This window comes from Macrobrachium nipponense, chromosome 16 (assembly GCF_015104395.2).
Source record: "Macrobrachium nipponense isolate FS-2020 chromosome 16, ASM1510439v2, whole genome shotgun sequence".
In the NCBI taxonomy this organism is placed as follows: Eukaryota; Metazoa; Arthropoda; class Malacostraca; order Decapoda; family Palaemonidae; genus Macrobrachium; species Macrobrachium nipponense.
Window position 1 is genome coordinate 56,784,332 of NC_087209.1, and position 25,831 is coordinate 56,810,162.

Here is a 25,831-nt window from a genome sequence, read left to right on the forward strand (position 1 = left end):
AGAGAGAGAGAGAGAGAGAGAGAGACTCTCTCTCTCTCAGTTTCTGATGGTCAAATGATTTTTCTTTGGGCTAAGCAGGTATTAAGGATAATATTGCACTCAAATACCTGCTTTGCTCAAAAGAAAAATCATTTAACCATCAGAAACTGAGAGAGAAAGAGAGAGAGAGAGAGAGAGAGAGAGAGAGAGAGAGAGAGAGAGAGAGAGAGAGAGAGAGAGAGAGATACAAGCTACCGCATATATATTTTGCGATACTGACTATCTTGTATGACTCGTCCAAATTTAACATGATAAGTATGACGAAGAATTATAATAATAATTTTTTCAGAGAGAGAGAGAGAGAGAGGTACAAGCTTCTGCATATATATTTCGCAATATTAACTATCTTGTATGAGTCATCAAAATTTAATATAAGTATATGACGAAGAATTATAATAATAATTTATTCAGAGAGAGAGAGAGAGAGAGAGAGAGAGAGAGAGAGAGAGAGAGAGAGAGAGAGAGACGCAAGCCTACACATGATTGGCTCGTTACCTTCGCAAATATGTTCAAGCAGGCATGAAAGGCGACCTTGGGGGTTCCATAAAGAGAGTAACCGCTAACTCAACGATGCTCAAGGAAGAATGCGCAAATATGATGAGAAAATAATGATAAAAGTATAAAGCCTTGAATGACTGACAGTCTAAAAACAAACCACATTTCTGATGCTGACTGTATCTGTAAATGAGAGAGAGAGAGAGAGAGAGAGAGAGAGAGAGAGAATCTTACAGTTAAGCAATAACCTTGGAAATAACGATATAAAAATAAATAAAAATTACTTGCACACACACACACAGATATCTCACAGTAAAAAAAAAAATGTTCCAAACGAACACCATATTCTGAATTCTATTATTCAGAAGATGGAACTTATTCATATGGAACAAGCCCACCACAGGGGCCACCGACTTGAAATTCAAACTTCCAAAGAGTATTACGTTGTTCATTTGAAATAAGTAACAGAAGGTGACAGGAAATAAAGAATGAAGAGATAAGTGACTAAAAACGAAAAATAAAATGAAATAATGAATTAATAAACAGATAAAAATGTAAGTAAATTACTAACATAAAATGAGGTGTTACAAAATGAAATCGATCAATCGACGTTAGATCGACAATCCCCTCGTCATACTTAAAAAAAAAAAAAAAAAAAAAAAAAAAAAAAAAAAAAAAAAGAGCCAGATAGCTTATCGAGTCTGATTTCAGATAAAAGTGGCCAGATTATCGCGATGTACATATAAAAATCTTTCGGCACGACCAATTTATTAGAGGCCTCTTAAGTTCTTTTTATTATTATTAGAAGTGGAATGAGGGTAGACACGAATATTGCACAAAGTATATTACATATATATATTTTAACTTCCCTTTTTCCTAGCACTTTCGATGAACTTTCCACTGGATGCCTTGGAATCCAAAGAGGAAATGCATTAAAAATTTCCCCCTTTCAGCAATACGAACATTTCGTCGCGAGTCAACGATTATGTAGACATTCACTGTCCCTTAGAGAATACTCCTATTTAATGGTGCTTACATATGCACGTGTTTTTCCATCCTTCATACCTTTGTCATGTTATCAAAAGAGGCCACACAACGACTTGACCATCTGACTCCATGGGAGTTTAAAAATAGCATCATCATCAACTTCTACTGCAAGTGCTTTTATTAGCGCTTTAACTCCTGCCTTCAGAGGCCACTTGTCGCAGGCACTGGAAATGCCTCGTTATGTTTACTCAACTTCAAGAACCTTTAATACGGTGGTACCAAGATTTCAGCATCACAAAACGCCAGTTCTCCAGAAGAGTAATATTCTTGAGATGAGGCTTCGAGGAGGTGCGGTCAGGTATTGGTATTACTTCAATTATTGGGTAAGGATAGGTTAGGTCAGGTCAGGTCAGGTATGGATATTTCAATTATTGGGTTAGATTAGGTTACGTTAGGTATATATACTTCAATTATTGGGTTAGGTTAGGTTAGGTCCGGTATGGATACTCCAATTATTGGGTTAGGCTAGGTTAGGTATATACACTTCAATTATTGGGTTGGGTTAGGTTAGGTTAGGTCAGATATATATACTTCAATTATTGGGTTAGGTTAGGTCAAGTATATATACTTCAATTATTGGGTTAGGTTAGGTCAGGTATATATGTTTAAATTGTCAGGTTAGGTTAGCTTAGGTTAGGTTAATATATACTTCAACTAATTTTAATGAGATGTTTAGACACTGTAAACTGGTGGGAAGGAAAATACAGAATTTCGGCCAAAGGTCAAAGCGCTGGGACCTATGATGAGGTCATTCATCACAGAAAGGGAAACAGAGTAAGAAGGTTTGAAAAGTGTAACAGGTTAGGTTAGGTTAGGTTGCACTATGAACGCTTTCTAGGAGAGGGGGAATATGAATAGAAGAGGTACAGTAAAAGGAAAGAAAGGGGTTGCAGCGAGGGGCCGTCGAAGGGACGTTACAAAGGACCATAAGAAGTGCCTATAGTGCATCATATGAGGTACACTAACGGAACTGCCCTCCTACAGGATAGGCACTAGTAGTAAAACTGGAGAATATCTACTGATATTTTCCTAATGACAGAACTTTCAGCATAATATTACTACTTGAATGTTCAGTATTTTCTCCCAATAGCACTGCTCGGAAATGCACAAAAGCAAGCTGAAAAAATTACAATCGTACACGAATGCAATGAAAATAAGCACTGAATTCCTATACATTTCACAATTCTCCTTAACCTCTTAATATAAAAGACTGCTCTTGTTTTTACTTCCATGTCAGTCAAGAAAATGCGCGCGATTTGTACAAACAAATTCGTTCATGTGTCGAAAGTTTTATCAATCTTCAACGACAAACATTCTACAATTGTTTGCATAATTTCGACCATTACTTCAAAAGCTAAGTCTGGCACAAAATCAGTTTGGTTACCTACCTAAAGTAAGCAATCAACACCTACACAAATTCCCTGAAATCTGTCACTAAAGCAGATCGGTTACCTACCTAAAGGACACGATTCAAAGCCGTACAAATTCCCGTAGTCCGCTTAAAACGACTTTTAGCTCTCTGCCAACTAAGCAACCAACTCAATGGACACTTTGCCAACTGTAAACTGCTACCGCATCTTGAACCATAAGATAAAGGGAGCGTAATCACAAGTTTTTTATCAGTCAGTCTTTTGTGCGAGACGAGTTCTACCGCTCTCGTATCATCGGTCGCAATCCCACGTTGAGTCATCACACACCAATGCTGCTGATATCTATCGCTTCGGGAAACAGAAAATCTGTTCGATTTATTGCTGCGGATTCTTGCTCCCAGTGACTTGTCCCGGGAAGAGGTCTTGGTTGGTTCACTCGAGTCTAGAGGTCCATGTCACTTCTCTGTGAATCTTTTCCACACATCTTATTACCAGGCACACTTTTCCACACATTACATGGACCACATTGTCACATCTCACTACATGGCCTACTTTCCTACATACTAAATGGACCATTTTCCACATGATACATGGACACTTTTCCACATTCTACAGAGTCCACTTTTCCACATACTACATGGACCACTTGTCCACATAATAAATGGACCAATTTTCCACGTACTACATGGGCCACTTTTCCACATAATACATAGACCACCTTTCCACATCTTACTACCTGGACCATTCTCTTTTCCACATTTTACTGCATGGGCCATTTTTCCAGATTTTACTAAATGGGTAATTTTGCACTTCTTACTACCTGGGCCACATTTCCACATCTCACTACATATCTTTTACTCAAAAGGAAGAACCTGTTTAAGACACGTCGGCAATTGATCGCATACATATCACCGATAAGTTGAAAACAAGTCAACGACTCTGAGAGAGAGGAGAACGAATCTTTAGCAAACGGTGGATCATTGCATGAAGTAGTACTGTTTAGAGAATTACCAATAAGCTGATGACTTGTATTCAACCTGTTAGTGATGTGTGAGCAACAAGTCGCCAACGTGCGTTAAAGACATTTTTCACTGAGAGAGAGAGAGAGAGAGAGAGAGAGAGAGAGAGAGAGAGAGAGAGCTGAATAACCAGTATTCAGTCAACATGTATATATACCACCATCATACTTACAAAACGGTAAGGCCTCGACAAGGCAATCTTCATTCCACAAAGATGATGCCCTTCGTAAGATATTCTCTCTCTCTCTCTCTCTCTCTGTTTATTTGTTGTTATTCGCATTTGATTTGTGGTTTCAATATTCCAATTCTGGCTGCTCGAGATAATGGCAGTTTTGTGTGGCATGAATGACTCGGCACTCCAGGCCAATCTTGGGCTATGAATTTACGAGAAGAAGAAGAAGAAGAAGAAGAAGAAGAAGAGTAGGAAATGAAACAAGAAGAGGGGGAGGGAGAAAAAAGGGAAAAGGAGAGGGGAGGGTAGGGAGAAAAGAAGAAGAAAAAAAGAAAAAAAGAAGAAGAAGAAGACAGAAGAAGAAAAAGGGAAAGGAAAGAAGAAGAAGAAGAAGAGGGGAGGAGAAAAAGGAAATGGAGAGGAGGTAGAAGAAGAAGAAAAAAAAGAAGAAAAATGGAAAAGAAGAAGAAGAAGGAGGGAGGAGAAAAAGGAAATGGGGAAGAAGAAGAAGAAGAAGGAGGAGGAAATGGAGGAAGAAGAAAAAAAGAAAATGGAGAAAGAAGAAGAAGAAGGCAGAGAGGAAGAAAGAACAACAAAACCAACCACAATCATTTCTCTCATGCAAATGAGGCTGCAATCTGGAAGCGAGAGAATAATCAGAAAACGTATGTGTATGTTGCAAGTCTTCGAAAGCCGAATGCCTGACGAGATAAAAAAAAAATGTTTTGCCTCCTGCACCCCACAGAGAGAGAGAGAGAGAGAGAGAGACAGGCTAAGTTGCCTAAAAGTATAATGGGCCAATAGCTTGAGCATTCTCCACAGGGGGAACTCCTCGAAATGACAGGCCTTGGTAAGTGATCGGCTGCAATGTTTACATGGTCGCTCTTGCTCGAACTCCCTATTGGCTGAGGAGTTAAAGATACGAGACAGTTCACCTTTTGATGACTGACATTCTGCCTTGCGTTTTATACGAAGATTTGGCCCCAGATACACACAGGCCTATTTCGTAAGAACAGAATAGATGATAGAATTTAAGCCTGAAGGCCACAAGCGCTGGTATCTACTCAGATCTCACTCTGCGCTGAAAGGAAAAAAGGCCAAAAAGGTTTGAAAGGTGTAACAGGAGGTAAACTTTATACACAGTTACACTCTGAATCGAGGGTGAACAGTAAGATTGAAGAAAGCGAATATGAACGGAGGTACAGTAAAAGGAATGAAAGGGGGCGTGGCAGCTATAGGGGGGCTGAAAGGAAAACAGTAAAAGGGTTTGAAATATGTAACAGTTACACTGTGAATAATTCGTTATGGCAGCGTGAATAGTAAGACTGAAGAAAGCGAACGTGAACGGAGGTACAGTAAAATGAAATGGGGCGTGGCAGCTATAGTGGCCTAAGTAATGCCTACAGTACATCGCATGAGGCGCACTGACGGCCCTATTCCACCCGCCCCCCTACGGGAATATTTCGTAAGACCCTCACAACAGTCGTGTTTGCACTACCATGAAATATTGGACGTCTGATCTCTCTCCAGGGTATTATACGATACCCTCAATCACCGCGGCTGGGGTATTTTCCGCGAGTATTTCAGCCGCAACGAGGGCACGTATTATGTACTTTGCCAACTCGCTAACAACCGGTTATGCGCATTTCGGGCGATATAGCCCCAACATCGCCATGTATGTAGACGCGATCGACGACTATCTTTCACGATTTGGGATTCGGAATTTCATCCTCAGAGGAGGGAAATGAGGGAGATTTCATGAACAAAGAAGCATCGTTGCGGGTCTCTTGTTTGTTTACGAAGGAGGAGGAGCCGTCTGATTATCAAGAGCCCTGGCGTTGCCACGGGATCCCTTCTAGAAGCGGGGGAGACAGGTGGGGTGGATTACCTGGTGGAATTGGTGAGGAGGAGGAGGATAGGGAAAAGAGGATGAAGAAGAAGGAGGAGGAGGAGGAGGGGGGGAGAGAAGGAAGATAAGGATAAGGAGGAGAGGAAGAAAAAGGAGGAGGAGGTGGAGATGCAGTAGGAGGAAGTGGCAGATGGAAGAGGAAGAGGAGGAAGTGGCAGATGAAGAAGGAGGAGAGGTGGGGAGAGGAGAGGAGAGGAGGAGGACAGGAAGGAGGGAAGGAAGGAGAGGAAGGAGGTAAGGAGGAGGAAGAAAAAGGAGGAGAGGAGGAAGAGTGAAGGAAAAAGGAAGGAGGAGGAGGAGGAGGACAGGAGGAGAAGCGGAGGAAGGAAGGAGGAGGGGAGGAGGAAACAGGAGAAGAGGAAAGAAGGAGAAAGGGCAGCAGAAGAAGAAGAAGGAGGAAGGGCAGGAGGAAGAGGAGGCAGACAGGGAAAGAAGAGGAGGAGGAGGAGGAGGATAAGAAGGAGAGGAAGAAAAAGGAGGAGGAAGAGAGGAAGAAAAAGGAGGAGGAGGAGGGGAAGGAGGAAGAGGAGGACAGGAAGAGGAGGAAGAAGACAGTAAGAAAAGAAGAAGGAGGAAGGGCAGGAGGAAGAGGAGGCAGACAGGGAAGGAAGAGGAGGAGGAGGAGGAGGAGGAGGTGTCTGAAGAACGTGCCTGCTCGGATGGCAGGATGGATAGTAATTCTGGTGACTGAGTGGGTGGGATTTGACCCAACGGGAAACGGGTAGTACTCTCATCTCAAGACAGGTCTGCACCTCTCTCTCTCTCTAGCTACAGGGTAGGGCTCCTCCTCCTCCTCCGACCTCCACCTCCAGCGTTGCCACACATTTTAGACCTCCCAGAAACCGGCGCTGCCAGAAGTAGTGCCCCCCATATAAGGGGGAGCGGTAATTTGGCACAGCAACGTTGGGAAACTTGGCGCATTTAATCATCATGGTTTCTTGTACTATTATTTTTTTTTTCTTCTTCTCGGTCTTCATTTTTTTCCATTCGCATCTTGTTGTCTAATTCAACTCGAAGTCAGCGCAGATACCCATCTTGGGCAGAGGCGGATTTTACGATCCAGGGCATTTTCCCAAATATTTGCATATTGTTTAGTACTTCGTCAACACCTCAGGCTCTTCCTTGTTTTGCATAGATTTCATGGGCTGGCTTCTGGACAGTCAGTCGCTTGGCGGCGTCAGGGGGGTTGGGGGGAGCATTTGAAAATGGCTTCTAAATAGGAGATTGTACGTTGTAAAGACTAGCATTTTATATATATATATATATATATATATATATATATATATATATATATACATACATACATGAACCATTATTTTGTTAGTAGAAGATGGAGGCAGACGAGCCTCAGAAACCTTGGAAATAAAGAATCTCCATTTTCGAACCTCCAGTTTCATTGAGGTCCTTTGTGGAATATATATATATATATATATATATCTATATATATATATATATATATATATATATATATATATATATATATATATATATATCTTTGGGATTATGGTATCGCTGGTTCGTTACCCCCTTTCGGACATCACGATTTCTTTCATATTTCTTTGAAGTTGGATCTCGAGGCTTTGTAGTGACAGGCGTATCTCCCGCCCCCCCAAAAATAAAGAGCAGAGAATTTTAGAAGTTAAGAGGGCATTGTGGTTATTACATTTACATATGTATCTCGTAAAAATTAACCAGTAGACTCTATATATATATATATATATATATCTATATATATATATTATATATATATATTATATATATTATATTATATTATATATAGAAGTCATATCACATTACTGTGATTCATATACGTACATATATCGAGCTACAAATGTCCTTTAATATCTAATTAGCTCTACCTCGGAATTAATATATTTTCATATATGTTTAACCGAAGGGGAATTTTTTAGGCGATAATAGATTTGCCGGCTGACGGGCACGTTCCATCGACACCTTCGGTTAAACATATATGAAAGTATATTAATTCCGAGGTAGAGCGAATTAGATATTAAAGGACATTTGTAGCTCGATATATGTATATGAATCACGGTAATGTGATATGACTTATATAATGGCTACGTGCAGACAAAAGCACTACAACGCTACCGAGGACGAGGGGGTTTCATGCAGTCTCCAAAACTACGAATACCTGAGTGCGACAGGTATTTGAGGTGGGAGGCGGCATAAACTTATATCCTCTTGCGGTGGCGGGGTGGGCTAAGGCTTCAAAGTCGTCCTGGATTTGAAGGTGTCGATGGTTCGTGCCCGTCAGCTGGCAAATCTATTATTGTCTAAAAAATTCCCCTTTGGTTAAACATATATGAAAATATATTAATCCGAGGTAGAGGCGAATTAGATATTAAAGGACATTTGTAGCTCGATATATATATATATATATATATATATATATATATATATACACATAAACCATACAGCACCACCACCCAGTAAACTTAAGAACCATGTTACTTGAGGCAAATGCTTTCACGAAAAAAATTAAATATTAATAATTTAAAATTCTTTTAAAAATTAAAAACCAATATCACGGCCGTGTTGAGTTCCCGCATCGCCATTGGATTTTATAACCTCCGCCCCAATCTCGCACCGTATTTTGCGGACCAAACTCGGTGCGGATTCGTGAGCTTTAAAAACGTCGACAATAAGGGTTTCGAAACGATCTCTTATAGAGAGAGAGAGAGAGAGAGAGAGAGAGAGAGAGAGAGAGAGAGAGAGAGAGAGAGCCATACTTAGAGAATTTGTACGTATCGCCCAGAGGGAGTGAGAGAGACCCACACTTAAAGAGAATACTGTACATATCTCTCAGCTCTCTGAGAGAGAGAGAGAGAGAGAGAGAGAGACTCTCAATCAGGGTCGCAACTCCTTCACCCAAACATAACTTGAGCCTTGACCTTCTGAGAGACCCTGATTTACGAGGTCGTTAATGTCACCTGGGTTCAATCCGTGTCTTTATATTGTACGCACGTGTTTTGACACAGCCGGTGCCAACACGTGTACAAATGGCACATGTGTGCTTGATATACAAATATGTCTACTTATATTCACTGATACTTTTGATGGTCGTATGAACAAAGGGTCGAGACGGTAAGCCTCGACATTCGGGACGTTAAGTACCCCCATACGACTACTTTAGTCACATAAAAAAAATACATTATTATTATTTTTATTATTATTATTACTATTATACAAGCAATTTACCAATCCTTACGAAAAACATATTCATCTGCTGTTCCATATAAATGACTCGCTAGTGTTTTTTAACTATTATGTCATTGATGTTTACCTAATAGTATTCTTTTCCAAATGATAAGTCATATGTATAATACAGAAATTATGTATGATAAATTCGTAAAGTAACCAAGTCTATGGGCATAACCAGCCCTGTTTAACGGGCAGAACCAGCTCCGTTTGAGGGAATCCCTTCTCACCCCCCACCCCTTCGGAGGGAAACCCCATTATAAACCATCTTAGGAGTCCCTACTATAACCCTGCCAAGTTTCATGCCCATCGGAACTGCCGTTTGGCCGTGATTGAATGACAGACGGACGGACAGACATTACACCCATTATATATAATATATATAGTAAGATTTAGAAGACGAAACCTATTCATATGGAATAAGCCCAACAAAGAGGCCACTACTTGAAATTCAATCTTCCAAAGAATATTATGATGTTCATCAGAAAGAAGTCAGAGGGTAATGAGAAATACAGAGTAAAAAAAAAAATAAAAATAAAAATATATAAATGAATAAATAAAAAATATCGATATATTATAGACAGTAAACACTGTCATGAAGTATTCCAGCCTAATTTTCCTCTTACTTTATCAAACCGGATATTCAAATTTGATACAGCAAATATGCATATCAGATCTAATTAGGCAATTGGTTATCCAACCCCTACACCTCTCCCCCATAACCCCACCGAGGGCGAATAACAAGGCCTTCTTCGTTTCAGGCGATGTTGAAATGGACCCAACTCCCCCTACCCCAAAAATATTCTAATCAAACTTCTCTTAACATACTCAAGTTCTGGAATTGAATCTATCAGCGAATATTTTGTCAAAAATTTCAACATTTGAAATGATTCCAATTATGAAGTTTTTGCAAATTTGTAATTTAATTGACAATATTTAAATAAAGAATGCGTGATCCGACCTCAAGCTTCCTCGGGACGCGTTCAAGATTTTCCCAGCATGCATAAGTTGTCAACATGTTCTTAACAAAAATTAAGACGTGCTAAAATCTAGGGTCAAATAGATCCTTGTTCCTCAACGAAAAAAAAAATATGTTGTATTTTACTAGAAATAATTTTTCTGGCCTGTTTAACATTATTTATTTTTGACATTTTCATTCTAATAAATAAATCATAAATATCTTATCCTAAAATTCCTGTATCTTTAATTCAATGCGAAACACTTTTCTGACATTTTAAGGCTTTCCTACCCACCCTTAACAACAACAAAAGCAACAAAGTTTGTAGGTTTACTCCCCGAATAAGCGAAAATATAAATAAAAAAAATCCTCCTGGCCAGCCCTGTGTGAGATGATTATCAGAATAATCGGTTCAGGGGTCTGGTCAAACTATTTTAATAATAATAATAATAATAATAATAATAATAATATAATAATAATTATAATAATAATACACTTGACTCGTGAGGGACGATACTGCATCACCTCCTCTCCCCAGGTAATTACAAAATGCTGTCGTACTGTAATGAAGCCCAAAAATGCATTAAGATTAGCTGCAGCTACGTTTTGTAACGTAATGCTCGGTGCATTACGACTGAGCGGCTCTCTCTCTCTCTCTCTCTCTCTCTCATCTCTCTCTCTCTCTCTCTCTCTCATATACATATATATATATATATATATATATATATATATATATATACATATATATATATATATATATATATCTCTCTCTCTCAAGTATAAAAGGCCCATGAAAACATTGGTTTTAATGTGTCTTTTATACTTGAGACGTATCCTGTTTTAACACAAGAATTTATACACACACATTATATATTATATAGTAATATATATATTATATATATAGATATATATATATATAATATATATATATATATTATATATATATATATATAATATATAATATATACATATATATTATATATATATGTCTATATATATATATCATATATATATATATATATATAATCTATATATATTACTAATTATATAATATATATATATATATATATATATATAGATATTATAATAATAAAGATATGTATTATCTATATATATGATATTCTATATATATACTATATATATGTATTATATATAGTATATAGTATAATATTTATGTATATACATACATATTTCAACCGAAAGCAGCATTCAAGCCAGAGAAGTTGAACAGCTTAGAAATTCAGGCGCCGTCGAACAATGCCAGTAGGTAACACCCCTACCCCCCAAAAAAAAGGGCGTAATACAATTCAAATAAAAGCTTATAAAAGGGAAAGTATATATACTCACCGAATGGTGAACCTGTTACTCCTTCCATTACTGGCTGAAATGACGCGTTATGCGAATTACAAGTTCGCGTAATAGCTTCCTGCTTTGGCAGTGCTTGCGATAAGATGTCCGATTCGCCTGCTTTCACTCGACTTCAAAGTTATTTATCTATGAATTTTTTTACGTAAAATGGTTAACAAATTTCTCTCACTTTTTATTAAATTTATCCATATTTCGTGACAATATTTTATAAAATCAATTTGATTGTACTTTCACTTGACTTCAGTCGTTTATCAATGAAATTTTTGTTACGAAAAATATTTCACAAATCTCTCTCTCACTTTTTATTCGATTTGTCAATATTTTGTTACAATATTTTATAAAATAATTTAATGTTCTTTCAACTGATTTCAAAGTCATTCATCAATGGAATTTTGTTACGTAAAATGTCTCACGAATATCTCTTTTTTTATTCGATTTATCAATATTTCGTGACAGGATTTCATAAGAAATTATTTTATCAATTTTTCACGCAACTAGCTTCACGAACGCCTCACTTCTTTCATTAGGTTTATCACTATTTCGTAACGAGATGATTTTGTTAACCTTCAACTGGTTTTTAGAAGAATTTAAAATAACAGATTTAATAGAAGTTTTCGTGTATCCCTTCGTCCTTCCACTAGTTACCAATCATTTATTAATAAAAGTTTAAAGAAATGTTCCCACACTTCTCCGTCCTTCCAATATTACGAAAAATCTGCAGAATGTCAACACATCAGGTCTTTCCTCCTACAGGTATTTTTCTTTAACCTAAAAAATAAATTTAAACATCAGTCAAACACCTTCCCCACTTCGCCTTTTGATTTCCTCTTATGACAGTCTAAACAGACACGTTTAAAAGCTATTTCCTTCTCATTTAAATCGTTTACTAATGTTTTTATCTATTTATTCATTCATTTCTTATTTTGATTTTTTTTCTTCTTTGATAAGTGATCTCTTTCAACTTGTATTTCCTGTTGCAACTCTGTTACTTCTTTCTAATGAACACAGTGATTGTCTTTGGAAAATTCTTGAATTTAGTCAATAATAATAATATAATAATAATAATAATAATAATAATAATAATAATAATAATAATAATAATAATAAGAAGCCGTCCGACAGGCAATAGCGTGGGTGTGGATCGAAACTGCTACCTATATCTTTAACTTTCTTAATAACAATAATAATAATAATAATAATAACAATAATAATAATAAGACGACGAAGGATAATTGAGAATGGCCTTATCATCCACTCAATCCGTCTGGCTGAACGAACAAACAATATTCAGAACAGAAGCGAACACGAACGCGTATTTACCACTGAATATCAAGTGAAGGACACCACCTGAACAAAGTCACGCAATAAAAACAACCTGGATAAAATCGCGAAGGTCACAAAACGTCTTTAATTGTCGAGATCTTTTGAAGATGGAGAATATCATTTCTCAAGTGAGATAGCGAGGATGAGTTGCACTGATGAATTACTATTATTCTAAAGATACAAAGGTCATGAAACATTTCGAACAGGCATTTTTTCTGAGGCTTTTTCAAGAATAGCTGAGAATAAAATTGATTTTATTCAAAGAATTCAATATTCCCTTTTTTGATATTCCCAGCGAAATGCATTTAACACTGAATTCGAACTACAAACGTCAACCAAAGGCCAGACACATATTTCACTTCGGGAAAAGAAATATACGCGGTTTAACAGCAACACTTAATAAAGAGTTATTTATCTTTCTAACAGCCAAAGCGTCACAACTTCACACTTTTATTGTACCATTTCAGATACGCAAACGCGTCACTACGTAGTTAACATACCCTTGGGAAGCGTAGACCAGATCACCACTTATCACACGCAAAAGAAAGAGTCTGTCAGGGTCACACCTATCCCAAATAAATGAATGAATAAATAAAAACAGAAACAGGTTCGTAAAACCCACAAGACACCGAGGCGTTTCGTACTCTTCCACGGCGCACAGCGATCAAGCACACCGAGCAATAATAGATTGCAATAATAATAAATTCCCAATTCCTCCCGCGACGAAGATCGTCGAGAACGACTGAAGGCGTCCACTGCACCGCTTGTGACTCGAACCGCGACTGATAAGCGATCCGTTATCTCATCTGATAAAGGAGATAGATAGTGGGAAGGATGGGGGGGGGGGGGGGGGTTTAATATATATCCCGACAATGGAATGGGGTCTTGAAAGGAAAGGTAAAATCACCTGACAGATAAGGGAGAGAGGAGGGTAAGGGAAGGGGGGGAGGAGGGGGCTAAGGAAAGGGGGAAGGAGAGGTGAGAATAGTAAAGTAACGAAAGGAGGCTAAGGTAAGGAAATGATGATAAGAAAACGAGAGCATAAGACGTGATCACCCGTGACATCACGGCGGCGTCCATCTTTGGCTCAAGCACCTCGGAAAGCGATCGTAAAATAATACTGAAGGAACAAAAAGAGAGAGGAGAGAGAGAGAGAGAGAGAGAGAGAGAGAGAGAGAGAGAGAGAGAGAGAATTTGTTTCAAGCAGCGGACTTTTATGCCCAGGCACGAACGATGCTGCTGACCAACTTCGGTTCATGCTCAGAGTTTCATCACAAAACTCTTTTTACTTCTTTTAATGTTTTTTTTATACACACACACACACACACACACACACACACACACATAATACTAATATATATTAAGTTCTTTAAGGAATCTGTTAATTTTATCCTCTATGTCCAAATTTTTTTTTCCAATTAGGTTTGCCAATTTTTTTTTGAATTTTTGGAATGGATAGCAGTAAGTTCCAAAAGGTTGGCAGACCTAATGGTAAACAGGTTTTTATTATACACATATATATAAAATATATATTTATAATATATTCATAAATATATTATATATATATATATATATATTATATAATATATATATATATATTATATATTTATGAATATTTATCACATCACCGTGATTCATATAAATCATTCGAGCTACAAATGTCCTTTAATATCTAATTCGCTCTACCTCGGAATTGATATATTTTCATATATGTACCGAGGGGGAATTTTTAGTTGATAATAATTTCGTACCCCCATGGGATCGAACCACCGTCCAGTAGGACGGGGAACGAAATCAGGATCGGACAGTGACGCTACCGAAACGGCTATCAAGAGAGGCAAAGGTTTATATCGATTCTGACCATTTCAAATCAACGTCGATCTCGTTGTATTTGTAATTAGAATCGATCTGGAACCCCCTCCACCATGATAGCCGATTCGAGCGTTTGACCCACGCAGCCTTATTATGAATATTTATCACATCACCGTGATTCATATAAATCATTCGAGCTACAAATGTCCTTTAATATCTAATTCGCTCTACCTCGGAATTGATATATTTTCTTCCCCCTCGGTACATATATGAAAATATATCAATTCCGAGGTAGAGCGAATTAGATATTAAAGGACATTTGTAGCTCGAATGATTTATATGAATCACGGTGATGTGATAAATATTCATAATAAGGCTGCGTGGGTCAAACGCTCGAATCGGCTATCATGGTGGAGGGGGTTCCAGATCGATTCTAATTACAAATACAACGAGATCGACGTTGATTTGAAATGGTCAGAATCGATATAAACCTTTGCCTCTCTTGATAGCCGTTTCGGTAGCGTCACTGTCCGATCCTGATTTCGTTCCCCCGTCCCTACTGGACGGTGGTTCGATCCCATGGGGGTACGAATTATTATCAACTAAAAATTCCCCCTCGGTACATATATGAAAATATATCAATTCCGAGGTAGCGAATTAGATATTAAGGACATTTTTGTAGCTCGAACGATAAGATATTTTATATATATTATATATATATATATATCTATATATAGTTATATATATATAAATGCAATCTGTTTGATTTTACTTTTATATAACGGCCTCTGCTGTTAAAATATGTATATATTAAAGCTGCGTTATTTTGTATACTGAAGCACAGGAAAAATATAAAACTTACATTAACAAAACGAACCAAGAAAAAAAAATTTCATGAGCGAATGATTGAAAATATGATCCATCAAAAAAAAAAAAAAAATAAAAAAAAGAAGAAGAAGAAGAAGAAAGAAAGATTGCATGCCTTTTACCTCCCAAACGCTTCCCCCCCCCCCCCCCCCCTCCCGCCCCCAACCCAACCGTGCACAATCACTTACTCGACGGACACAAACCGGTTCCTGAAAACTAGAATAAGCAATTGTTTATATTTTCCGTATTGTGTTCATTTCACGTCATTGGGCAATAGTACCTCAGGGTAGAAACGGATGATGCGTGGTCACGTGACCATTCTTCACCGTGATTTCACACGAAATCTTGTGACATACGCATTGAATCATGTATCAATATTTCAGATAAGAGATTATGACTTACGGTATGGAACACGGGTTACGACAGGAAACGCAAATTCAAATTACGATTTAAAATGTAAACGGCGAGCAAAATAATCTTAAGTTACGACAGGAAACGCAAATTCAAATTACGATTTGAAATATAAATGATGAGCAAAAAAAAAAAAAAAATCTTGGGTTACGATTTGAAACGCAAATTCAAATCACGATTGAAAATACAAATGGCGAGCAAAAAAATCTACATTTATAGCAGCAGTACTGACGATATAATACATTCGTAACATCTAACTTCTGATGTAAAAATCTGACTTCAGACATCAAATATGACGTCAGATGAGATGTCTGTTAACATATAAAATCTAACTTCAGACAAAACATTACTTCTGATATAAAACAAAAATATCAAATCTAACTTTAGACACAACACATGACTTCAGATATAAAATCTAACTTCAGACATAAAATACAATCTCAGATATTAAACATAACACGACTTCGGATGTAAAATCTATCTTCAGACATAAAATACGACTTCAGGTATAAAATCTATCAAATCTAATCAGACGTCAAATAAGACTTCAGGTATAAAATCTAACTTGAAATATGAAATCTAACTTCTGGTATAAAATCCACACTGAAATGCAAAATCTAACTACGAACATCAAATACTACGCCTCTCCACGTAAAACCTGACTTCATATAGAACAAAATTAATCTAAATGCAGATATAAAATCTACCTTCCGACACAAAATACGACTTCGGGTCTGAAATCTACGAGTCATAAACATACAATCATTGATTAAGTAGTAAGCAAAAAGAGCTGCCACTATCCTCCTCCTCCTCCTCTTCTTTTAACCACGGAACGACAACAAACTCGAACAGGGCGAAAGCGACGAAAGTCGTTGGCTCAATCAACTTAAATTCGCTTGACAGAAAGGTTCGAGAAACGCGGGAGAGGCGGGGAGGCGTGCTTAAGAACCTATTTATTTCTTTTCGCTGCTCACCACCACTCCTACTCCCGTATTTTCTCCTCTCTCTCTCTCTCTCGCTCTCTCTCTCTCTCTCTTCTATATATATTATATATATATTATATATATATATATATATATATATATATATATATATATAATATTTCGGTATATAGATATATAGCCAAATGTAGTTTCGAGGTATGGCCGATGTCGAATATAAATTGAATGGGCCAGCCATATGTATACTATATATATGTATACTATATATATATATATCTATATATATATATATATATATATATATATATATATGTATGTATAGAGAGAGATAGAGAGAGAGATAAAATTATATAATATATATCTTTATATATTATATACTATATAAAAACTACATTATATATTATATATTATATATATATATATATATATATATATATTTTATATATATATATATATATATATATATATATAATATATATATTATAGAGAGAGAGAGAGAGAGAGAGAGAGAGAGCAGAGAGAGAGAGAGAGAGAGAGAGCGTTGTAACGTATATAAGAAGTAGGTTTGTCACTCCTTACGAGAAATGTTCTCAAGAGCTTACGAATTGTGTTTATCATACCCAACACACATTCCAACGAAACATCTTAACATTATTCATTCTTACCCATAACCCATTTCCCATTACCCCTTTACCCCTCTACCCTCAGGCGGGTCCTCGGGACAATTCGTTGGACCAATTTCCAATTTTAGGAGCAAATTGACAAAGGAACCAGATGTCGCCAGCCATCAAAGTCTGGAGGAAGCTGACTCAGCCTTTTTTTTTTTTTTTTTTTTTACAGGCTTCAGCTCCTCTTCTCTCTCTCTCTCTCTCTCTCTCTCTCTCTCTATCTCTCTCTCTGTGCTGATTGATAGAAAAGTAATATAACTGCCCTCAGTCCACTTGGAACAGACAATTTATTCCCGCCCACCCCCGAAGGAATTAAATTATATTATATATAATATATAATATATATTAATATAATATATTTATATATATAATATATAATTATATAAATAATTTTTTTAAATCCCGTTCAATCAATTTCGCTTTTCACTGAACTGCAGAATACCAAACTCAACTTAGCTCACAACACACTGAACATTGTGTTTGGTTATAAGTATTCTTACGGAAGTTTTACGCACAAACTTCATCCAGAAGTCAGCAGTTCACGAATAAAACTAAAGGGCAGTAATCACGATCTTCCATACCATCTGAAGCCAAAGTCTTTATAGGAAATGTCTCTATAGATAGAAGATTTTTTTAAGTTCTTTAGACCACAGCTGATTGAAAACTCACGTTCCAACTGAGAATCTTCTTTCTTCGCTCGACATAGATGTATGAGAGAGTAGGCAACCTTACCCTCGTTATTCGTAGAATAGAAGAATATATGAGCTAGGAGGGAGCAGACAAAGTTACCCTCTAGTTATTCATAGAGTAGAAGAATATATGAGGGAGTAGACAAACTACACTCTAGTTATTCATAGATTAGAATACATGAGGGAGTAGACAAAGTTGCCCTCTAGTTATTCATAGAATAGAAGAATATATGAGGGAGTAGACATAGTTGCCCTCAAGTTATTTATAGAACAGAAGAACATAATAAGGTATTTAGGCCGAGTCGAAGGCCAAGCTCTGGGACCTATGATGGAGGTCATTCAGCGCTGAAAAGGAAATTTACAGTAATAAGTTCTAAAAGCGTAACAGAGGAAAACCTCAAAGCAGTTGCCCTATATGAATCAACTGTTAGGAGAGGGTTGAGGAAAGGAAGATCGAAGAAAGAGAATACGAACGGAGGTGCAGTTAATGAAATGAAAGGGATTGTGGCAGCTAGGTGGCTATAAGGATGGGACGATGCAAAGAACCTTTAGTAATATCTACACTATCCTCATACGGTATTTAGATTTTAATATCTTTTTAGGAAGGCTTACAAACGAATCGTGACACGATGAAGATCTCGTGCTATCTCTTTCAAGACGTTGTACCTATTCACGTTAAAATTCCCACCGAAAGATTTTCCTGATAATTGATAAGCTTGCTGGGCCATGTCTGACTAGTTTTTTTTAGTCTTTTTATTATTATATTTTTTTTTGAAAAGGGATTTGACCAAAAATAAACTACGATTACGCTTTTGAAACACTTTCGGCTAACTGAATAAAACATAAGATTGAAAAGATTTAAAGTTTTACGAAACCTGAAATGGTTTTTTTTATATTTTTTCTTTAAAAGGGACTTGGAAAAGAAATGAAAAGTTACATTCTCGAAACACTTTCGGGAAACTGAATAAAAAATGAGAATATTTAAAGGGTTTAAAGTTTTTCTACAGCTAAAAAAGGCTATATTTGTTGGAACAAATAACGATGACAGAAGTTCGTCCGTCAAGAAAAGTAAAATAAAAACAATAAAAAAATGTCCTATTTTCATATTAAATCAAACGATAAAAAAATAGCCAAATAAACATAGAATAAAAAAAAGTTCTGGTTTCCGACTAAATCAAAATGTGAGACGAAAAAAAAATCCATTCCCCCACTAAACCAAAAAGTGAAAAAGTCAAATGAAAAAATATTTTAAAAAAAATGTTCCAGTTTCCCACCACAACGAAACCCAAAAAAAAATATGAAAAATGAAATAAATAAATAACCAGTGACATTGATCACAGTAATTCAGCGACGTTTCCTTTCTATCGCTGCAATTTCATCTGAAATTTGAAGGGTGGGGTGGGGGTAGGGGCGGTTTGTCAGCTAGTGCATGTCCGCGACCAACCGCCTTCATAACTCCATTATTATAGGCTGGGTGGGCGGACGGGCGGCCTCTGTGATGTTTGTTGCTGACAGGACCCACTTAGTTTGGTGGGTCCTGGATGGTAGTCAACAGCATATAGATTTTAGGCCAAAGGCCAAGCGCTGGGGCGGGGGGCGGGGGTGGATCTACGACGAGGTCACTCAGCGCTAAAAGGGAACAATAAATTATAGAAAGGAAACTATTGCAGTTGCGCTACGAACAGAGACTAAGAACGGAGGAACAGTAAAAGGAATGAGAGCGGTTGCAGCAGCTAGGGGGGGGGTCCTCAGGATGGGACGCTGCAAAGAACCTTTGCGTAATGCCTACAGTGCGCCGCATGAGGTGCACTGACGGCAATACTTTCCTGCGGTGTGTATCCGGTTAACCTTCAGACTGCAATGTAGCCTTGTTGATCTCGTACCTCGCACGTGATTCGTAGAGGAAATGTGATTTGTATTAATCCAACCCCGTGAGTCACGAATTCAGTTATCACGTGATTCCCGACTGCTGTTGACAACAGCATCAGTCATCTTGCAAGTTTTCTCGCCTCGTGATGCTTACGAAGTGTTGATGATAAGGTTCGCACTTGACGTCTGATTGCTGACTTCATGCTCTCTCTCTCTCTCTCTCTCTCTCTCTCTCTCTCTCTCTCTCTCTCGTTCAGTTTGTATAGGATTTAACACTAATTAGAAAGCCATAAGATTATATAATCTTGATGGCTTGTGTGTATGTATAATTTTGTGATGTATAATAGTGTATGTATAATCTTGCGTATGTATAATCTTCTGTATGTATAATCTTGATGTGTGCATGTATGTGTACTATATACATATACACATACACACAATATATATACATAATTATATAAATAGCTTTCTTAGAAGTCTTGAATCCTCCACAAACGAGAGGAGAGAGAGAGAGAGAGAGAGAGAGAGAGAGAAATGTGTGCGAGCGGGTTCCTCTAATTAAGCGGTAATCATTCGTGGCCGCTACTCGAGAGTCGAGACTAGCCTCCATCTTTGGAGAAAGAAAAAATCATAACTATAAACATGAGTCGAATAAAGCCTTCAATATTCGCAGGAGTCAGCGAATGGACCAGACAGGTAGACAGACAGACAGACTGTATAAACACAGCCCAAGCGCCAACAAGCCACTGGAGGGCTGAGCACAGGAAAAAGGCAAACACTTCCAATCCTCATTTGAAAATGCAAACAGGTGTAGTAAGTAATTAAGACAACAGCGCCTCAGGTATACGGGCTCTCTCTCTCTCTCTCTCTCTCTCTCTCTCTCTCAACAGGTGTAGTAAGTTATTAAGAAAACAGTGCCCTATTGGCAATCATCTCTCTCTCTCTCTCTCTCTCTCTCTCAACAGGTGTAGTAAGTCATTATGACAACAAAACATCGCCTCAGGTACGGGCTCTCTCTCTCTCTCTCTCTCTCTCCTACGAGACGAATGATTAGTTTGGGGTGTCCCAAGGCCCAAGGACGTCCTTCTGTCTGTGGTTTGCAGGGTCCGGGGTGGTCCACAACAGGCTCCCTGGAATACGGGCTGTTTTGCCTCAACTAATCCACTTATACCCTCTACCGTGTTTAAGTCATCTACTTCTGCGTTGGTGACACCAAACTGAAATGATATTTGCTACGTGAAAAGTGTTTGGTTGTTAAGTTATCTGGCTTTGCAATTACTAGAGTACTGCTATTCATTTTCCCTATACGAGATCAATTAGAAAAAAACTTATATTCATTTTCCTTTAGAAAATCAATTACAAAAATACTTATATTCATTTTCTATTGACAAAATCAACTAAAAATAACACCGATATTCATTTTCCCTTTAGAAAATCAATTGAAAAAACAGATATTCATTTTCCCTTTAGAAAATCAACTGAAAAAAACACCGATATTAATTTTCCCTTTGGAATCAATTAGAAAACACTTATATTCATATTCCATTTAGAAAATCAATTAGAAAAGCACCAACATTCATTTTCCCTTTAGAAAATCAACTTAAAAATACCGATGTTCATTTTCTCTTTAAAACTCAATCTAAAAAACAGATATTAGTTCCCGATATTCATTTTCCTTTTAAAAATTCAATTAAAAACTAAAAGATTATGCAAAAATCAAGTGACTAACGAATATATTTAACTCTTTGCTGGCTTCAAGTTTTAACACACTGTTCTACCTACTCTGAATCGTTATCACACCCAAAACTCAATGTAAATAACCAATCTGATACCAAGACGACCCTTTATACTGTGCTAAAAAAATAAAAAAATAATTCTCAGATCAAACGACGGACATCAATACCTGAACCCCTTTCCCAATACCCATACAATGACGTCAATAACATCAATGTGATCAAAGTCTCCAATCACATATAGTCAATGAAACGTTTACTACAAAGGTTTGAAAAATACAGCATGATCAAAAGAATACGAAAGACAGCAGTTATCTATAGTATGTATTCATTTCGCGTCTTTCAAAGGGGAGACTAATGTGCTGAAGAGAAAATTCGGGAAAGTGGGTCTTAAGTCACCTCTTCACAAGACTGAAATTCGTTTGCGCTCGATCATCTCACTAGGTTTATTTTTACAAATGAGTCGTCTATTCGTTGAGTGCTTTCACGCCAAGGCAAAAGAATAAATGGGAGAAACTACTATTGTTATTTTTATTTAGCGAGAAAGATTAATTAAACAGATTTTATTATTATTATTAAGCTCTCAGCCGGACTGAAAGATGTGAATATTTGTGGAATCAATAGATCAGCAGAGCAACGTCTGACAAAGTCAGCGTTTTATTTTAGTTCAAGATACCCGTTCCAAGTTGATGTCAAAATCGACGAATACAACCGGATGTGAGATATAGCGATGTAAATTTTGGGAGAAATGTGATTGTAACTTTTGGATGGTGGGATTGTTTTTTGTGTGTGGGGGGGGGTGAGGGGGAGGGGTTCAGGATTTCCCATCGATGGCGAAACTTTGCAGCCTCCAAAATGCAAAAGCGCCAATCCTTATTTCATTAAGCTTTTTACGTGATACGAAAAATAAATCATCAACTCTTATTAACCGCACCTAACAACTTCCAGATCCAACTTTATCACGTCTAGCGTTATTACTGCTCATGGTGTGCGAGCGAGCGAGTTATGCCACTTAACTAGGCACTCCCCTCAGAGAAAAAAAAAAAGGGAGAAGTCGGTCCGGCCACATTTTGTAATAAATATTACTATTTTCCATTTAACTGATCATCAGCAATATCACAGATCTTTCAGGAACAGCGTCATTTTGGTTGGGAAGGACTACAGAGAGAGAGAGAGAGAGAGAGAGAGAGAGAGAGAGAGAGAGAGAAACCAAGCAGACCATGCCCATGGGGCTATGTCCGGAGGCATGGTAAAATCCCTGGCCACAGACCGACCACAAAATTTAAAGGTTAAGGTCTGAGGGTTTAGGACCCTGTCACACACATATGCAGAGAGAGAGAGAGAGAGGGAGAAGAGAGAGAGAGAGAGAGAGAGAGAGAGCTTAATTACTGCAGGTAGGTTTCACCTGACAGAGGTTGAGAAATTAGGCTACCTCGCCGAGGTAACATACCTTTTACAATAACTGTTGAAAATGGCGATGCATGAACGAGAGAGAGAGAGAGAGAGAGAGAGAGAGAGAGAGAGAGAGAGATACTTAAGAAATGCTACGGCACATAAACGTAATTCTATAAGTATTTATAATGAAGATGGTCGGACCACTGGGAGAGAGAGAGAGAGAGAGAGAGAGAGAGAGAGAGAGAGAGAGAGAGAGAGAGAGAGATACGCTCCTCTTGAAAAAGTACGCAATGCTTCAATAATGTTATCCACTTTTTAATAGACCAGAAATGCTACGCCACATAAACGTAATTCTAGAAGTATTTTTATATTGAAGATGCTAGGACCACAAAGAGAGAGAGAGAGAGAGAGAGAGAGAGAGAGAGAGAGAGAGAGAGAGAGAGAGATATGCTCTTATGCAATACAAGTAAACTATGCAACACTCCAACTAATATCCCTGGTTTAACCAACAAACAAAAAATATATAAATAAATAATCATATAAAAACATTAAAAACTGCAACGCCACATGAAAGCAACTCTATCAACATCCACATTGGAAACTGAACCCTCTTTGGAAGGAGAAAAAGAGCGACTTTTGCGCAACTTTAAAAAAAAAAAAAATAAATAAATAAAAAAAAATGCACAAAAATTTCGGAAGCTACGTATACCCTTTTTGTTAAACGATAACACAAGCCGAAAGAAAGGACAATAATTCTATCAGAGAGAGGAGAGAGAGAGAGAGAGAGAGAGAGAGAGAGAGACGCACAAATGCACGACCAATATTCAAAACACCGCACAGCTCACAAACTCAATACGAACTGACTGAAGTCTTCAATATTGAAAGGTCTCCAGCAGCAGGAGGTAGAAATGTGAAACTTCCAGCTATAAAAACCCCAAAATATTTTTTTTTTTTTTTTTACCTTGAAGCAGCCACAAGCGGAAACCTTATTGGCTGATTTACTAATGGAGGTGCGTCTATTTTCGCTTACTCGGAGAGTAAGCCTACAAACTACTACTTTGTTGTTATTGTTGTTGGGAGAGGGGTTAGGAAAGGTCTATGAAAGAGCCAAAAAAGGTCTGAAAAAGGTGTTTCGCGTTGAGTTAAAGATACAGGAATTTTAGGATGGGATATTTATGATTTATTTATTAGAATTGAAATGTCAAAAATAATTAATGTGCATGTTAAACAGTAAAAAAAAAATACTTAAAAAAATATGGCTATTTACTGTAATATTCGTTGGTGAAACAACACACCATTTGACCGTAATTTTAACGCACCCCGAGTAAGCTGGAGGTCGGATCACGACTTGTCATCATGCAATTCCCTGGGATATTGATCATATCAATATAAATATTTTGCATTTTTCGACGGTTCATATCCTTTTCCAACTCGAGGTCACTTATATTACTGTCCCCAACATGACGGAATTGAAACCAAAGTAAATTACCCTCTATAAAAGAGATTTACATCAAGGGGGAAACTCTTCAAGGCTTGAGGGTCAAACCAAGGTCAAACTAGGTCAATGAGGAGACTCGAGCGACAAGTGTCCTTAGTCACATGAACATGACTCACAGCTGAGCCGGCGAATATGAAACGTCAGATTGACTGAACTGCATTTTTCCTCAAGAGAAGCAAAGATGAATATATATCGACATATCCTGCGAGAGACGATTGGAATGGAGTATGCAATTTATGCCAGAGGCCAATCGAGGGGGCCTGTGTGGTCATTCAACGCTGAAAGTAAAACAGAGCGTAAACAGATTTTAAAGGCGTACCAAGAGCACGAAAGAATGAGAATATGAACGTAGATACAGTAAAAGAAATGAAAGGCGGAACAGCTAGGGTGACGAAGGGACAATGCAAAGCACCTAGAGGAATGCCTACAGTGCGCCGCAAGTGCAGGAAACGACGCCGCACAAACGCACAAATGAGGTAAATCTTATGCACACGGAACTGACTAATATCGTATTACCTTACACGTAACGATCAGATGAGGGCCGACTTTCACTTCATGTTTGTGTATTAAGGTGGTGTACTTGGTATGGAGAATATCTTGCTGATTATTCCAGGAATGACTCGCATGAATTACAAGGAGAGAGAGAGAGAGAGTTACAAGGATTTACAAGGATTAGGATGTCTCAAAGACCTGTCAGTCCATCCTAAGAGGAAACATCGTGTGCTCACTTATTATCTTCAGGAGCAGGTTTTAGTGTTCATTCACAGAGTCCCTCTAATGATTTTGTTTAGCTTTCTTCTAAACTCTTCCACACTGTTGCTGTTTACAACTTCTTTCTGGTGGCAGTTTATTCCACGTGTCACATATCTTGTATGTAAAGAAGTTCCCACAATGGGATGTGTTGTATCTCTTTAGTTCTAGTTTCCATCCATTATTTCTTGTCTGGTTTTCGTTCAATGTAAATAGGTTACTGTCTACTTTTGTTATGCCTTCAGTATTTTGAATGTTTCTATTAGTTGTCCTCGCAATCGT

At 37.5% G+C, this 25,831-nt stretch overlaps 1 protein-coding gene across 5 annotated transcripts in view; it reads right to left on the minus strand.

The window, feature by feature from the left end:
* LOC135195717 (SH2 domain-containing protein 3C-like) overlaps positions 1 to 25,831 on the minus strand; it is a 275,188-nt gene that overhangs the window by 126,181 nt on the left and 123,176 nt on the right. Inside the window, exons 1-2 of one of the 5 annotated variants that reach the window (XM_064222132.1) lie at positions 13,539 to 13,684; positions 11,573 to 12,361 (exon numbers count right to left, since the gene is read on the minus strand). The exons of 1 other annotated variant lie outside the window; for it this stretch is intronic. In XM_064222132.1, the coding sequence (XP_064078202.1) occupies positions 11,573 to 11,600 (28 nt within the window). In that variant the 5' untranslated portion in view covers positions 11,601 to 12,361; positions 13,539 to 13,684. Of the gene's footprint in view, positions 1 to 3,037; positions 3,188 to 11,572; positions 12,537 to 13,538; positions 13,685 to 25,831 lie in introns of those variants that run through there. 3 more of the 5 variants (XM_064222133.1, XM_064222134.1, XM_064222136.1) reach the window with 3 other exon arrangements.